Source organism: Rhinatrema bivittatum, chromosome 8 (assembly GCF_901001135.1).
Source record: "Rhinatrema bivittatum chromosome 8, aRhiBiv1.1, whole genome shotgun sequence".
NCBI classification, from domain to species: Eukaryota; Metazoa; Chordata; class Amphibia; order Gymnophiona; family Rhinatrematidae; genus Rhinatrema; species Rhinatrema bivittatum.
In genome coordinates, this window is record NC_042622.1 from 90,517,138 (window position 1) to 90,535,384 (window position 18,247).

Sequence of the window (18,247 nt, forward strand, 5' to 3'; positions counted from 1 at the left end):
GTTTCAGGATTTTGAAATGGGACTGATGCTGACTTCAGAGGCCAGAACCAGCCTTGCATGGAGTAATACATCTAGAGTTTATGATAGTGCAGAATATACATTTTTAAAATAAATAAAAATAAATCCATCCAGGAGTAGCCATGGAAGAGCTAGACTGGGTGGTCATGATTACAGATACAATGGGGAGCTGAATATTAGGGCAGATCAGCACAGTGCCTCTGGAATTCAACAGAGGCATTGTGGTCCATTAGTCGTTTGGAAACGAGGGCTATAAGGAAAGTTCTTCAAGAGTTCTTACCCATAGTAAAGGAAGAATCGTGAGATTATTTTCCAACAGTGCAATGGTAATGGCATATGTGAATTATCAAGGAGGTACAAGAAGTTTCCTAGTGGCTGTAGAAGCAGCTCTCTTGTTCAAATGGACAGTTACATTTACAAATGATTTCAGTCTCTCATATGACTGGAGTGGAAAACATTCCAAAAAAAGGTACAGGCAAATGTGAAGATACAATGAACCATTCAAAAAGTGAAAGGACTTCACATCAAACAAAATCTTCAACAATTTAAATAAATACAATTTCACAGGATGTCATCCAAAGGAGGAAAAAAGACCTCAGAGCCTCTATACCTGTTCTCAACTGAACAATATGGTATTCAAGAGGTTGGGCCAATCATAGGTCTTAAAAAACCTCCAACCACCTTATTAACTTTTTTTTATCTTCAACATTTTTTTCTTTTTTTTATATTTCTTATTGATTTTTATCTAAAAAAGTTTTTTGGAAATTCAACACTAGTACTAGAGTTGAAAACAGTGAAAACCTCACATATTTGGTGAAAAATTCAATATTGCATGGGCTTTCTTTTTGTAATTACCATTGACCAATGAAAAAACGCTCAATTATAAAGGTTTAAATAAAAAACAGGAAATTCATTTATAAATCAATACTCTATTTAAAACACTGATTCCTTAATGTAATACAACTGAGGAACATAATAGTCAATGTTTACAAAAAAGTGAATCTACCTGGTTATGGTCAATGTGATTTGATTTGAATTTTAATGAGCATTTTTTCATTGGTCAATGGTCATTATAAAAAGAAAGCGTATGCGCTGGTGTTCCTGTCACAGAACAATGCAGTAGCGATTTTTCGCTGAAATTCAACCTATGGATACAGAGATTCCCGTTTGAAGGTAATAGGGAGAATAAATAGGATCAATATTTTTGAATTATAAATGCATCTCTTAATGTTTTCTTTTTTTAACTTTACTGTTTGACCCTTGATACAGCCTGTCCGGCGAAACGTTCAGCTGACGTTGACTTCTGTTTCTAAATTTAGTTTTATGGCTTTCTTGAATTTAGTCTGTGATCTTTTCGGGTCGGCACTAGCCTCTGTCTAGCCACCTTGTGGATTGCTTACTAAAATCAACATGGACCAGAGTTATATTTAATTAGAAGATTAACATACCCAACATCAAGACTCAGATAAGTGAAACCTATTTTTTAGATCTGCTGTTGCACATTACATATGAGAGAATTTTTTCTATTACAATTTTTACAATATTGAATTTTTCACCAAATATGTGAGGTTTTCACTGTTTTCAACTCTGGTACCAGTGTTGAATTTCAAAAAAATTTTTTTAGATAAAAATCAATAATAAATATAAAAAAAGAAAAAATCAACAAAGTTAATAAGGAGGTTGGAGGGTTTTTAAGACCTATGATTGGCACAACCTCTTGATTACCATAGTGCTCCGTTGAGAACAGGTATAGAGGCTCTGAGGTCTTTTTTCCTTCTTTGGATGACATCCTTTGGAATTGTATTGAATATTTTGATGTGAAGTCCTTTCACTTTTTGAATGGAGTGGAAAACATACAGGTGGATTTTTGGAGTCAGCACACATTGGATCCGAGGGAGAAGAAACTGGCAGACTTGGCCTTTGCCACGATAACTCACAAATAGGGCCAGCCAAGCTGGGTCTCATAACCACTTACAGAAACACCAAGTCAGTGAGGTTCTTCAGTTTAAAAAATGAGCCAGCTTCAGCAGGAGTAGATGCACTTTATCAGCATTGGCCTCCCTGAGTTCTTCTTTATGTGTTCCCACCATGGCTAATGATAGGATGTATCATTCAAAGGGAGGTCAGGTGGTCTTGGTGGTGCCAGACTGGCCCAGTTGCCTGTGGTATGCGGACCGCATAAGACTCAAATTGGAGAAACCTCTGAAGTTCACTCAAGTACAGGGTCTGTTGTTTCAAGGTTCAGTCATCATGGAGGATCCAGACCCCTTTTGGCTTGCAGCTTGGCTATTAAAAGGAGAAGAGTGAGGAATAAAGGCTATTCAGAAAAGGTGAGAACCACTCTTTTACAGGTGAAGAAGTCCACATTATTGCTTTATATATGAACTGGAAAGTCTTTGAGGTTTGGAGTGCAGATGCAAATAATTTCCCTTTTAAGGCTCCTCGTGTTACACATGCCACCCACGGCAGCCCCGCGGTGTGGCCCTCTCACCTTTCCAGATGGACTCCAGCTGCTGGTTCCTCGCTGGCGGCGGTGGGCTGCCAGCTCCGACCTCGGGTTCCCTCCGGTGCCTCTGGCCCTGCCACGCTACCCAGTGTTGCTAGCCAAGATGTCCCTGTTCTACAAGGCATCACTGATTCTTTTAAAGGGCCCGCGGCAGGAACCGGATGCTGATGTCAGACTCCTCAGCGTATAAAAGCTCAGGCCTCGCTCCATAGCGTTGCCTTTGCAACAGGTCTCCTCGTAGTCTGAGTACTTGTTGCTATTCCTGGATCGTCTCATCGTTGTGTTCCTGTCTTCCTGGGTCCCGGTTCCTATTCTCCTAGTTCCTGTTCGTCTATGTGTTGGATTGACTCTCTGGATTTGATCACCGCTACGCCTGACTACTCTTCAGCTTCTCTCCAGCCCCGGACCTTCGCTATGCCTGTCTACTCTTCAGCTTCTCTCCAGCCCCGGACCTTCGCTACGCCTGACTACTCTTCATCTTCTCTCCAGCCCCGGACCTTCGCTATGCCTGACCACGCCTGCCTTCTCTGTGCTCCGACCATTGGCACAACCTCTTGATTACCTTGATTGACTACACTTGCCTTGATTGACTACGCCTGCTTTATCCGCGCCTTCCTCTCCAAAAGCAATCTTCTCCATGATATCTTAATCTGGTTCTTTGGGCCATGTGCAAGGCTCTGTTTGAACCCATCAGAAGGTCAACTATTAAGGATTTAACTCTAAAGTCTCTCTTTCTGATGACAATTTGTTCAGCGAGACATTTTTAGGAATTACAGGCCCTATCTTGTAGAGCTGAATTTCTGCAGTTCTCAGGCTGTATTGGCTATTTGTACAGTTCCATCTTTCTTGCCAAAGGTGTTTTCATCCTTTCATATAAGTCAGTCTGTGGAATTTCTTTTGTTTAATTGTAGTGATGTTAAGGGAGAGTTAATTTTCTCTTAATTTTCTCAATGTTAGAAGAACCTTGCTTAGATATCTTAAGGTCACTAACTCATTTAGTAGTTTGGACTATTTGTTAGTTCTCTTCAGCAGTCAGAAGAGAAGTCAGGCAGCTTCAAAGATGACTATAGTTCTCTGAATTAAGGAAGTGATTGCTTTGGCCTACATTTATAAAGTTTTAAGGGTGCCCAAGGATCTTAGAGCATATTCCACCAGGGGTCAGGCGACTTCAAGGGCAGAATTGTACTCAGTATCTTCAGAGGAGTGGCTACTTGGGCTTCTTAGCACATTTTCTCTAAATATTATTAGTTGAATGTGTGGGCAAGGGCAGTGGCCACCTATGGGACTAGTGTTCTGAAGGCAGGATTGTAGGCCTCCCTTTCTAAGTAAGGTTGCTTGGGTAGATATCAAGCATTCTGGACTGGTCTGGTGGGTGATAAAGAAGGAAAAATTTGGTTTCTTACCTGCTAATTTTCTTTCCTTGAGTTCTACTAGACCAGTCCAGCTTCTCTCCCAATTTGCCTGACATCTTATGTTATAGTGTCTTTAAGAATTTTTCAGCTTAAGGAATTGGTTTTCATGTTTCAAACGTTTTCTTTTTTGATCCTTAGATTTCATAGGGACCAAGCTCATTTAGAAGTTCATCTTCAACCTCCTGCACGTGTGTGTGTGTGTGTGTGTGGGGGGGGGGGGAATTAAATATTCTTTGTTTTGGTACAGAAATACTGAAGTGCTGCAGTTTTCACAATACCCTGATGGGTGGTGTTAGCAAAACAATTGTTCTCTGTCTCCATCTGCTGGCAGGAGGGCAAAACCCAGGTGTTCTGGACTGGTCTGATATGATTCAAGGAAAGAAAATTAGCAGGTAAGGAACCACATGTTTCCTTTTCATTCTAATCTTGCATTGCTGCACTTGATCAGGAAATAACTATATCCAGCTGTCTAACCAGATTGTAGTCTTGTCAAAGGATTTATTTATTTATTTATTTATTTATTTATTTATTTATTTTTAATTTTTATATACCGAAGTTCTTGTAGAGACTACAAATCACTCCGGTTTACATAAAACGAAGAACTGCTCAACAGAGAGCGGAGCTTTACATGGAACCGTAGAACATATGGAACAGTATAACTGGTTGACAATTTAACATTGTTAAATTGTCAACCAGTTATGTGTTCAAGTGTTGAAAAAGTGATTGTACTCACTTGGGGCATACAATTAGAAGAGCTCTATGATTTTTTGGTACAGCCTCCCTTTAGCTTGGATAGATTGTCCTAGATCAGTCAGTGATAGTCACTATTTTTTAAGCAAGGGCCACTCTGGATCCAATGGAGCTGGAGCAGAGCAGGGTTGGGAAGGGGAGCCCCTCCAGTGATGTGGCAATAGGGAGAAGGTCCCCTCATAACCTGCCATTGGCCACTGCCAACTCTTCTGTTCCTCCTTCCCTGCTGCTCTTCAGCCAGTACGGGTATGTATGTATGTGTGTATGTAGCCATACTTTGCCTGCTCCTTTATCCCGCCAGCTCTAACCCCTCTCGTTAATTACTATCCCCCTTTTCCTTGCCCTCTCTCAAATTATACTGGCCCTCCTTGCCAATGGCTTAAGACACTGAAAAAGTGTTTTCATAGTCTGCAGTTTCATAGCTGAGTTTCCTGCTCCTCTGGCAGAGGAGGGAGGGGGACCCTCCAGTTTCCATGGCCATCGGGATCTGGCTGCTCCTTCTGCTCTGGCTGTCAGGGTGCTGCTGGGCCAGTTTGAGAAGGGGCAGTGGCGACGCTCTTTGCTGCCACAGTCTGTCTCGCCTTTTCCACTGCTGCTAACAGCTGGGTCAGGCTGGGGCTGAAGTAGAGATAGTGCCCTTCTTGCCATCATGGTCCCTTGCCTTCTGCTTCTCTCCAGCTGTGCAGGGCGTGGAGAAACCTTCACTCATGGATGGAGCATATGCAGGGAGTTTTGTTCCCAGTGGCAGTAGACCAATTGGGAGGCACCTTAGGGATCCACAGAAACTACAACTGGCCCCGAACCTTACCTGAAGAACACTGTCCTAGATTATCTTTGCTAATCTCTTCTGCTTGGAAAGGAAGGTCTTTGCAGGTTAACATTATGGTTCACTTTTTCTTGGAACTGAATGGAGCATAAAAGCATTGTTCCGCCTGGTCTTTCTGTACAATTTTGAGTTCATTAGTCTCTAGTTAAGTTTGATATATTTGGAAGAATTATCTGTATCTGTGCATATTAAAGATAATGGGTAAGCACCTTCCACAGTATATGGGATTCATTTATTCAGGCACTGGAGCAAGACTCTAAAAGGGAAACTTGCAGAGATACAGTTTGTGTGATACCTGCTCTTGATTGTTAGGAGGAAAATACAGACGAGAAAACAATATTTTCACTTAGTCAACATATACACTATTTTCTAAATATTTGTTTCTGTCAGTAGGTGGTCCAGAGGCTCCTGGGATATTCACTAGATGCTCTGGGGTACATGCACAAACAGAACATCATTCACAGGTCAGTTGTAAAGCTTCTAATCTTGTCCGGTCTCTCTCCTTTCTAGCTGCAGTATTCCCTTCTCTCTGAATTCCTCTGGTAAGGAGACATAAATAAAGAGAGATGTAAATAATATAGTAATATTATTGTTTCTGTTGTTACTTTCTCTGCTCAGGTTTGTCCCTAAATCTACAGCTATACTCAGCAGATGGTGTTAGAACTGTGATTCTTTCTTGAGATGGGGAAGGGGGAGGAGGAAGAAAGAAGAAAGGGGTAAAATTACATGGATCCGCCAACCTGATATCTAACAGGACCACCAAATATTGCTCGAAAAGACAATCATATGGTCCAGAAATGTTTTGTGATGTGAACCAGAGTCCTCTCACAATCTTCTTGCCTCCTGGGGTTACTTTTCAGGTTATAATGAGCATTTCTTGATTTAATACACTGATAAAAAAAAGTTTGTTGCAGAAATCTCAAACCGACCAACATCCTCTTAACTGAAAAAGACTCCTTCATGATTACGGATCTCACCCTAGAAACCCTAATGAATGATGAAATGAAGCTAAAGATAAGAGTGGAGGAAGGTAGAGTATCATTTTAATAGCCTGCATTCTGATTACAAATTGTTATGGCAGCATTAATAATCACAAGTCTTTGTGAATTTTAGTATATTTCTATCTGTATGAATATTATTAAATTTAGCAGGATTACATTACATTCTGGTTGACTCGGCTATGCTTTTTATTGCATTCTTAAGTTGTGATGATTGCTTAGCTGTCTGATCTTTTTATCCAAGTAAAGTATCATGAGGTAAGGAGGATGCCTCTCAGAACTGATACAGAAGTAGTTTATATTATTTGCAATCTAATTCGTTCTGGAGCCTTTACATATTTTATCTTATACACAAATAGTTTGACAGCTGAGACATCAGCAGGACCAGTGTAACTAATAGACATGAACTGCATTCTGACAGGTCAAAAGTCCTGGATGGCACCAGAAGCTCTGAGCTTTATCTTTAGTGAGAAATCTGATGTCTGGTCCCTGGGCTGTATTGTGTTGGAAATGATGACCTGTTCCACACTGAGGGTATGTATTATTTTATTTTATCTTCCTCTCGTCGTGCATCCTCCCATCAGTCTCAGATTCATTTTTTATTTATTTTATTTATTTTTTATTTAAAAGTTTTTATATACCGCACTAGGGGTAGTAGTCTATCCATCTTAGCGGTTTACATATTAAACAAACATAATATCTTAACATAACAAACATAATATCATAGCATACAGCAAATTTCATACATTATAATTACCTTGCAACAGTTAATAATAAATGTCAATCGATATAAAACAGTATTGGAAGAATCACTCAGATATATTATATGCGCAGGTAAATAAGTACATTTTTAGTGCTTTTAAAAATTCATTACGGCTTACTGTTAATCGGATGTATTCAGGAATTGAGTTCCATAAGATAGGTCCTGCAACAGAAGAAGCTCGTTTTCTGATCAATGCCAAACTTGCAGATTTTATTGTTGGGATTTCCAGCATGCATTTGTCCATAGATCTAAGCTGTCTATTGGGTTTGTATAGTCTCAGCATTGAACATAGCCAGATCGAGTTAGGATTATGTAATAAATTATGGATTGTAGACAGAATTTTGTATGAAATACGGGATGATATTGGAAGCCAATGTAAATGATACAGTAGGTGTAATATGGTCTCTTCGCGTAGCATTGCATAGCATTCGGGCTGTTGCATTCTGTACAAGTTGCAGAGGTTGTAATGAGGATTGAGGCAAACCAAAATATAATGCATTACAGTAATCTAATGTGGTCAATATCAAAGCCTGGGTAACTGAACGGAAATCATTTGGTAGTAATAGGGGTTTAATTTTCTTCAGCATATGTAATTTGAAAAAAGATTTTTTCACTACTTCAGAAATTTTTTGGATAATGATAATCGGGAATCAATGATCAATTTCCACCCCATCCACATACTGGACTGCCAGACAGACTCCTCATAGCAAGTGATGAGGGTAGAGGGCTAAGCAGGTAGATGTCTGCACATCACTATTGTTTCACAATCCTGTCCTACACATTTATAAGTGAAATATTGCCTTTCCCTGTACGTACCCGGATCAGTCCAGACTGTGGGTTGAGCCTCCTTTCCAGCAGGTGGAGACAGACCAAAACTGAAAGGATATCCTATATGAGGACAGAGCCTATCCTGTAAGCCTTCAGTATTTGTCTGTCTCCAGCAGGTGCAGGACGTATCCCTTCGGTCTCCTGATCTAGGCTAGTCAGCCTACTTTCTTCATTTCTCGGGATCAAGCAAGTACTTCTTTAGGGATATTGTCCCTGTCTAATAAAGTTCGTCAGGAATTTTTGTCCTTGTGACTTTTCTTCAGGAGACGGCTCCGTCTCCTCGCTCTTGCCGGGCTCAGGGGGGCTTTGCCCCTTGTGCACTGCATAGCCTGAGTCCGTGTTCGCTTCCAGGTGTGGGGACCGGGTCTGGTAGTCCAGGTCTCATCTCCCCCACTGGCTGCTGAGAGGGTTTTTAAAACCCGACTGCTGCGCTCAGTTTAAAAAAAAAAAAAAGATAATTTACATTTTTTAAATTTTGAATTAAGTTAAAAGTATTGCCCTACTTTTAACTTACCTGCAGCAGTAGACCACTATTTTTTTAATTTTTCTGGTCTAAGGAGGCCTTGAACCGGCAGCCAGACAAGCAGGAGTCAGCAAGTTTCCCCCCTGCTTCACTCCAGGCCTTCCGGCTGTCAATCAAACTTTTTTTTTTCAGATATTTTTTCAGAGTGGCTCTTCTATGCCGCGGCAGTCAGCCTGCCTTTCTTGTGGGCAGCCCTCTTCACGATTTTCGCAAGAGGGCCTCTGCTCTGCTTGCCTGCCGGGTGGGGAAGGTCCCTCCTCGGCAGGGCAAGCAAATTTAGCCCGGGGATCGAGTCCCCTCGGCATGGCCAGGCCGTTCCCGGGTCGGCAAAGCCCGGGAACGGTGGCCATATTGGATTTTTCAGCGGCTCTGTTTTCGGACCTGCCTGAGACTGGGGGGCCGAATTTTTTGGAAATACCCCCCGATTTGAGCCCCGCGAGTCCCCAGGAGGGGTTCCCTGACCCCCCCCCCCCCCCCCCCCCCCCGGGAAATCCAGGACCCATTTTTCTCCAGAGTTCATCCTCCTCCTGCATAAATCTTATTTAGCAAGCCTGCAGGAGGAGGAGGAAGGCCCCCCTCTTGACCCCCCCCTCCAAAAATTGACTGCTGGACCGGTTGCGGAGCCCCAGGGGCCGGCTCGGGTGCAGGTGGTCCTAGGGGTTTCCCCCCCCCCCCGACCCACCGGTGGATCCGATGCTTCCGGACCCCGATGCCATCCAGGAGCCAGAGGGCACCCTTCCCCTGGAGGAGGATGACCCCAGAGTCCTTCGTTTATTCCGCAAGGAGGAGTTGGAGCCCCTCATCCCCTTTGTCCTCCAGGAACTGGGGTTGGAGGGGCCCCCTGCGGATAACCTGATGGCCTCCTTGCCCAAAGATATGAACCCAGTTACTTTTAAGGGAGTGGGAGGATCCCGAGGCGGCACTCCGGGTGGAACGGGCCATGGACAAGCTCTATCCCCTCCCGAAGGAATGTTTGGAATTGTTAAAAAATCCCTCTGTGGACTCCTCCGTCTCGGCAGTCACTAAGCATACCACGATCCCGGTAGAGGGATCGACGGCACTTAAGGACGGACAGGATCGTAAGCTGGAGGCACACATGAAACGCATCTTCGAGGTCTTGGTTCTCGGAGTCCGGGCGTCTTGCTGCAGCAGCCTCATGCTGCGGGCAGGCCTCAGCTGGGTTCAGCAACTGCTGTCCTCCCAGGACCTCCCGCCATCAGAGGCAGAAGAGGCTGAGCGCTTGGAAGCTGTCATCACTTACAATGCCGACGCATTCTACAACCTTGTGCGTGTCCAGGCGAAGGCGATGGCTTCGGCGGTGTCCGCCCGGAGACTCCTCTGGCTATGCAATTGGTCGGCTGATCAGTCCTCCAAAGCCCGGCTAGGCACGTTTCCTTTCAAAGGTAAGTTGCTTTTTGGTGAGGACCTTGAGAAACTTATGGACTCCTTGGGGGACAACAAGGTCCATAAGCTCCCGGAGGACCGTCCTAAATCCACGCGGTCCTAAGCGCCCTCTCGTCCTCGCTTCCGGGGCCAGCATCGTTTTACTCCACGCAGGTGGGGTGGTTCCTCAAGGGGTTATTCATCCCGGTCTCAGTTGTGGTCGCAGTCCTTTCGTGGTCGGCAGCCCTTTCGTGAGGGCCAGACAGCACGCTCCACCCCCAAGCCTGCCACACAATGAAGTTCAGGTGACTCGTTCCTCGGGCCCTTCCTAGGCGGCCGCCTCTCCTTGTTTTTCGAGGAATGGGTCAAAATCACGTCGGATCAGTGGGTCCTCAACATTATCAGAGAATGGTATGCCTTCGAAATTGTCCTCGATCTGCCGGACCTCTTTCTCTTTTCCCCATGCGGGTGGTCCAAGAGGGATGTGATGGAACAAACCCTCACCAGACTCCTGGCTCTGGGCGCGGTGGTCCCGGGAGCTCTATCCCCTCCCTTCGGGAGGGGATAGAGCTTGTCCATGGCCCGTATTCTATTTACTTCGTCGTTCCCAAGAAGGACGGCTCCTATCGTCCGATCCTGGACCTCAAGAGGGTCAATCGGGCCCTCAAAATTCCTCATTTCCGCATGGAAACACTGTGAGCGGTCATCGCAGCGGTCCACCCCGGAGTGTTTCTCGCTTCACTCGACCTCGCAGAGGCATAATTCATATTCCGATTCACCGCGACTACCAGAAGTACCTACGCTTCCATGTTCTCAACCAGGACGTACGGTTCCGGGCGATTCCTTTTGGTCTCGCAACTGCGCCTCGCACCTTCACCAAGGTCATGGTGGTGGTTGCGGTGGCTCTTCGCCGGGAGGGAATCCTTGTTCATCCCTACCTGGACGACTGGCTCATCCGGGCCAAGTCGGCAGCCTCGTGTCAACTGGCGGTGGATCGCGTGTTGTCTCTCCTTGCTTCTCTCGGGTGGATAGTGAACTTCTCCAAGAGCAATCTTCAGCCCTCCCAGGAGTTAGAGTTCCTGGGAGCCCACTTCGACACCCGAGTAGGCAAGGTCTTCTTACCGCGTGCACGCGCCCTCAAGTTGATCGAGCAAATCCAGAACCTGATTGCGCTACCCTCCCCGACGGCTCGGGACTACCTGCAGGTTCTGGGCTCCATGGCTTCCACCATCGACCTCGTGCCCTGGGCCTTTGCTCATATGCGTCCGTTACAGAAAGCTTTGCTGTCCCGTTGGCAGCCGGTGTCAGAACAGTTTCACATGGTCCTTCCGTTTTTGGACTCTACAGTCGACGACTTGCAGTGGTGGCTGTCACTTCCTCATCTCCTCCAGGGGATGCCTCTCCAAGCGCCACCATGGATGATAGTGACCACGGACGCCAGTCTGTCGGGCTGGGGTGCGGTTTGTCTCTCCCAATCCACCCAGGGAACCTGGTCGCCGAGTCAATCCCGTTGGCACATCAATCGGTTGGAGACCCTGGCGGTGCGTCTGGCCCTCCAGGAGTTTCTCCCCCTGCTCCGCGGCAAAGCAGTAAGAGTCCTGTCCGACAATTCTACCATAGTGGCTTACATCAATCGCCAAGGAGGCACCCGCAGTCCCCTGGTGGCCCTGGAAGCCAGCCGTCTCTTCTCTTGGGTGGAACAGCATCTACAGTGCCTGGCGGCCTCTCACATCGCGGGCAAGGAAAATATTCAAGCCGACATCCTCAGCCGTCAAGCTCTCAATCCGGGGGAGTGGGAGCTCTCGGAGGCGGCCATGGATCTGATAGTGGACAGGTGGGGTCCTCCGCACCTAGATCTCATGGCGACCCTGCACAACTCCAAGGCCAATCGGTTCTTCAGCTGCTGGAGGGAACACGGCTCAGAGGGCGTGGACGCTCTGGCTCTTCCTTGGCCAGCGGACGTCCTACTGTACGTGTTCCCTCCATGGCCCCTGGTGGGAAAAGTCCTCAGAAGAATCGAACTACACCGGGGACCCATGGTTCTGGTAGCACCCGAGTAGCCGCGGAGGCCGTGGTTCGCAGATCTCATCAACCTGGCGACGGACGGACCTCTCAGACTCGGTCATCTCCCTCGCCTGCTTCGGCAGGGGCCTGTATTTTTCGACCAGGCCGATCGCTTCTGTCTAGCAGCCTGGCTTTTGAACGGTGACGCCTGAGGCGTAAGGGCTATAAGGAGGAGGTCATTTCCACCTTGCTACAGGCCCGAAAACAGTCGACTTCCCTGGCCTACGTGTGTATCTGGAAGGTTTTTGAGTCTGTTTGTGCGGAATCGGGTATCCCAGCTCGCTCCGTCCCGGTCTCTGTGGTTTTATCTTTTCTTCAGAAGGGTCTCTCCAAGGGCCTCTCCTTCAGTTCTCTGCGAGTTCAAGTTTCCGCGCTCGGCTCTCTCCTGGGCCGGGTGGAAGGTCATTCCCTAGCAGCTCATCCGGACGTGATTCGTTTTCTGAGGGGCGTTAAGCATCTTCGCCCTCCTTCTCATGCCATTTGTCCGTCATGGAGTCTTAACCTGGTCCTTCGGGCCCTCTGTGCGGCCCCGTTCGAACATCTCCATCGCGCAACGCTAAAGGACCTTACGCTAAAGGCTGTCTTTTTGGTCTCCATTTCTTCCGCTCGGCGGAGCTCCGAGATTCAAGCGTTGTCCTGTCGGAGGCCCTTCTTGCGCTTCTCCGATTCCAGGGTCTCCCTCAAGACGGTCCCTTCCTTCTTACCTAAAGTTGTTTCTAACTTCCATGTCAACCAGTCAGTGGAACTCCCAGCGTTTTCCCCAGAGGAGGTTGCGGGTACGACTGGGGGTGATCTCCGTCGGCTTGACGTCAAACGAGTTCTGCTTCGCTACCTCCAGGTTACTAATGACTTTCGGGTCTCAGACCATCTCTTCATCCTCTGGAGTGGTCCCAATCGGGGTAAGCCAGCTTCTAAGACCACTATTGCGCAGTGGTTGAAGGAAGCCATCTCCTCGGCCTATCTTTGCCGAGGTCGACCTGTCCCCGAGGGCTTCAAGGCTCATTCTCTGTGCTCTCAAGCCACCTCTTGGGTGGAGAGTCAATTCGTTTCTCCACAGGAAATTTGCAGGGCCGCCACATGGACGTCCTTGCATACTTTTTCTCGACACTATTGTCTGGATGTGCAAGCTCCGGTTGTTGGATTTTTTGGGCGGCAAGTGCTTCGAGCGGGACTGTCTCAGTCCCACCCAGTTTAGGGAAGCTTTGGTACATCCCACAGTCTGGACTGATCCGGGTACGTACAGGGAAAGGAAAATTAGTTCTTACCTGTTAATTTTCGTTCCTGTAGTACCACGGATCAGTCCAGACGCCCTTCCCTGTCTGTCTTTCTGTCCTCTCGAAGCTTGTTTCTTGCAGGTTTGCAGATTCTAATACTTCATGTTTTTGTGCAAAAATACTGAGCAATTACTCCGGAAGCCTTGGTCATTTTCAATACTAAGTATATGCAAGAGCGTATAGCTATACCATGTTCATTCAATTGTTCTACAGTTGCTCCTTTGAGCTTTATGGTTACTTGCTTGATCCTATTCTGGGTTTATTGTTTTCTGCTTTGACATTGGTTATACTGAAGGGTTACAGGATAGGCTCTGTCCTCATATAGGATATCCTTTCAGTTTTGGTCTGTCTCCACCGGCTGGAAAGGAGGCTCAACCCACAGTCTGGACTGATCCGTGGTACTACAGGAACGAAAATTAACAGGTAAGAACTAATTTTCCTTTCTTAGCGTCCAGTCAGATGAATCCAGAACAAGTGGGTTATGCACCTCTACCAGCAGATGGAGACGGAGCAAACTGACATTACATTATATATACCCCTGCAGTGATATCAGCCTGCCGTATTGTTTTCAAAAGCAACTATGGACAGACTAGCAAAAAAACGTTATTAAGAACAGATAACCATTTCAATACTCAGCCAACAGGCAACACTGAGCTCAGATAAGAATGTAGGAACATTAGTCTAGGGCAGGGCTTCCCAAACTGTGGGTCAGGATCCTAAATGGGGTCCCAAAACCTTCAGCTGGAGTCACAAGTGCCTCTAATGGCAGCACTCTTCAAGTGTCTGCAGCAGCAGCATTAATATGAAAGGCAGAATGGGGCCTGTGAGCCAGCACACACTCACACAGGCCCTGCAGTGTCACTGCCCTTGCATGAGCTTTTGTGGTAACAGGAAGCCCTGAACGAGCAAGGATCAGAGCACTGCAGGGCCTCTGAGCTTGCACAAACCCACAGGTCTCATGCTTTCATTACTAATGCTGCTGCCATTTGCATATCAACACTGAGCTTGGGACTGGCCAGGAGGGCTGACTGTGTAATATCGGTCAGTGAAGACTGCCACATCTCACCCACTACCGAACCTACCCAAAAGAAAAATGTTGCCGCTGTCATCACCCTGCCCTCTCTTCCCAGCAGTTGTTATCCACCTTTGGCCCAGTACCCAAAAGAAAATATTGCAGCTGACCATGGCCAGGAGGATATGAGGAGAAGGGGCCATTTGAAGAGAGGAATGAAATGCAGGAGGGGCTTGAGGATTGGATAAGGTAGAGAGTAAGGGAGGAGGAATAACAAAAGATCATCTGGGGGATGTAAGAGTTAAAGGAGATGAGGGGGATCAGCTGGGGGGATGTAAGAGGGGAGGATGTGAAGCTGGTACATGAAATAGAGGATGGGGATGAAGAGAAGGGGATGACAGGATCAGCTGGAGATTATAAAAGTATTTGGAGATAAGAGTGGATCAGCTGGTGCACATGAAAATGACAGGATGTTTTGAGAGGAGTGGAGGTTGAGAGAAGAGATCCAGTGGAGGAGAGAAGGTTAAAAGGAGGTCCTCTAGAGAGGGTGCAGGTTGAGAGGGGATCAGGTGTAGTGCAGGGAGTTTGAGAAGGAATGATTGTTGGAGAGGGACCACACCCATGTTTTGGTAATCCTTTGGGGTTATGCAAATTTTCAAGTGCTGAAATGGGGTCATTCTGGTTTAAATTTTGGGAAGCCCTAGTCTAGGGACTGGTCTAACATTTACCAGTAATCCCTGTAATACGTAGTCATACAGGAGGACCATACTACAATCACTCGGCAGCCAAGGGAGGGAAGCTGGATTCATCTGACTGTCCTAAAGGAAAGGAAATTATCAGGCAAGTAGTAATTTCTAATTTCTTAGCATCCAATCAGATGAATCCAGACCAAATGGGATATACCCAAGCATCTCCCAAATAGGGCAGGAGGCTACCCGCGGTCCTGTCAAAACCACACATGCAAACAGAATGTTGGGAATTATTAGAAAGGGAATGGTGAATAAAACAGAAAATATCATAATGCCTGTGTATCGCTCCATGGTGAGACCGCACCTTGAATACTGTGTACAATTCTGGTCACCGCATCTCAAAAAAGATATAGTTGCGATGGAGAAGGTACAGAGAAGGGCGACCAAAATGATAAGGGGAATGGAACAGCTCCCCTATGAGGAAAGACTTAAGAGGTTAGGACTTTTCAGCTTGGAGAAGAGACGGCTGAGGGGGGATATGATAGAGATGTTTAAAATCATGAGAGGTCTAGAACGGGTTAATGTGAATTAGTTATTTACTCTTTCGGATAATAGAAAGACTAGGGGGCACTCCATGAAGTTAGCATGTGGCACATTTAAAACTAATCGGAGAAAGTTCTTTTTTACTCAACGCACAATTAAACTCTGGAATTTGTTGCTAAAAGATGTGGTTAGTGCAGTTAGTGTAGCTGTGTTTAAAAAAGGATTGGATAAGTTCTTGGAGGAGAAGTCCATTGCCTGCTATTAATTGTTGACTTGGAAAATAGCCACTGCTATTACTAGCAAGAGTAGCATGGAATAGACTTAGTTTTTGGGTACTTGCCAGGTTCTTATGGCCTGGTTTGGCGACTGTTGGAAACAGGATGCTGGACTTGATGGACCCTTGGTCTGACCCAGTATGGCATGTTCTTATGTTCTCCCGAGCCTGTCCTAAAGAAAAGGAAATTATCAGGTAAATAGTAATTTCCCAGTAGTTTCTTGTGGATAAACACCCCTCCACTGCTGCTAATCACACAGTCAACAGGTGTAGAATTTATAGTTGTATTTGTCTATTTTATGTTTTATTAGTTATGAATGTGCTTTGTAAACCACCCCGAACTTCGGAGGGTGCGGTATATAAGAAATTTTAAATAAATAAAGAGTATTGTGCTTAGGTGTAATGTAGTCGGCAGTTGTGGCTATAACAATACTAGGTTAACTCAGCTTTTTTCTCTGGCCAGGTTGTGAATATTACTTGCATTGCACTTTCAGATTTCTGCTGATTAGAACCAAGAATTACACTTGAGTCTTTTACCTGTAACTATTGGGCCAGCCTCCACTTACAGAATTCTATGAGCACCTATAGAAGAGCAGGCCATATAACTCAACCTCAGCCCCTTCTCCCTATCTCCTGTGGAGTCGCTGGATATCACCCCAACATATGTGTAGGACTAGGCCACATATGTTAAAATCAAGTTACAGTATATACAAATGGTGCTGATTTGCATATACAAGTTTAGCCTGATTGTGGTACACAGACATCACAGAGATGTATTACTATGGCAGGAGTTTCCATTGTATCCCATGTGACACCAGTCTGAGCTTCAGAGGAAATGTTGATCCATTTCATCAGTTGAATATTCTTTTCCTGCAGGCTGTGGATATAGCACAATTGTTATGTGACCTTAGAAAGGATCATTCTTGCCTTCTGAACATTCTGAATACACTGCAAGAAAGAGAAGGTTACTCAGAGCCCCTGTGCAGCATTTTACTCAAGATGCTTCAGATCTGTCCTGAAGAAAGAGCCACAGTTATGTGAGAGCTGCCTCTACTATCTTCCCTTCTGCATGGGATATGGATTGAATGCATTCTTGACATTCTATACAATCTTTAACATTCAGAGATGGCTTTCAGCAAGTCCCAGAGCTGTCACAACCAGTACTGTGTGATAACACATCTCTTTTTTTAGCAATGATTGTAAATGTTGTTTTTTCTCTATGGACAAGCATAACAATACAGGTATACAAGATGGGTGATGTCATCCGACAGTGTTGAGTCAGTTTCCTTTCTCTTGCAACTCAGAAAGTTTAATTGCATCGTTTCAACATGCACAAAGAACTTCTGCTGCCACTGTCATGTGCTCTTTCCTCAGTCTTTCTTCATATGCATCAGAGGAATAGCTGTGTTTGTCTGGTGTAGACAAAAGACAAGAGTCGAGTGGTACCTTATAAACTAACTAATTTATTAAAGCATGAGCTTTCGAGGACAGGGTCCACTTCATCAAATGCTTCTGATAAAAGTGGATTCTGTCCTTGAAAGCTCATGCGTTAATAAATTAGTTAGTCTATAAGGTGCCACTTGACTCCTGTCTTTTTTTCATCTGCTTCGCAAACAGTTAGATTATTTTCTCTTTTGTCAATGTGTTTAAAAAAAAAAATTAGAAGAGGAACAATCTTCGAACTGAAGACTTCAAAAACACTTCTAAAAAATATATATGTCTTTGGTGAAATCCTCTTCAGATAAAAAAGGTCAAAAGCCCTTTTAAGTCTTGTGAAAGGTGCTGACACAAAATAGCAATCTCAGATCTCCATGACCTGTGCCTAAGATGCATCGGACCAGATCATAACTGTGCCATATGTGGCTCCTTTGGCGGAATATTCCCACAGGCTCTGGTGGTTCAGGTCCTCGGACTCAAATATGAGCTTTCAAGTTCTTCCGAGGGTGGGTAAGATGAAACGCCAGGTTCCCTGTACATACCCGGATCAGTCCAGACCTTGGGTTGAGCCTCCTTTCCAGCAGGTGGAGACAGACCAAAACTGCAGAGGTGCCCTATATGAGGACAGAGCCCATCCTGTAACCCTTCAGTATTTGTCTGTTTCCCAGCAGGTGGATCAGCTCACCCTTCGGTCTCCTGATTCGGCTTCTCAGCTGGCTATCCTTATTTCTTTGGATCAAGCAAGTACTTAATTCCTAGCTGTTTTTTTCCTTTTCCTGGAAATAATAAATTTTGATCTGTTAGGATTCTTTTCTTATACGGGAGACGGTACCGTCTCCTAGCTCTTGCCGGACTCGGGGGCTTTGCCCCTTGTGCGCTGCATAGCCTGAGTCCGTCTGTGCTTCCCAGTTTGGGGACTGAGGCTGGCTGTGCTCAGTGTAAAAAAA

At 45.6% G+C, this 18,247-nt stretch overlaps 1 protein-coding gene across 3 annotated transcripts in view; it reads left to right on the plus strand.

The window, feature by feature from the left end:
• STKLD1 (serine/threonine kinase like domain containing 1) overlaps positions 1-18,247 on the plus strand; it is a 154,248-nt gene that overhangs the window by 77,929 nt on the left and 58,072 nt on the right. For all 3 annotated transcript variants that reach the window (XM_029611146.1, XM_029611147.1, XM_029611148.1), the window contains 4 exons: positions 5,906-5,976; positions 6,427-6,542; positions 6,932-7,044; positions 16,740-16,900. In XM_029611146.1, coding sequence (XP_029467006.1) covers positions 5,906-5,976; positions 6,427-6,542; positions 6,932-7,044; positions 16,740-16,900 — 461 coding nt within the window. The remainder of the gene's footprint in view (positions 1-5,905; positions 5,977-6,426; positions 6,543-6,931; positions 7,045-16,739; positions 16,901-18,247) is intronic.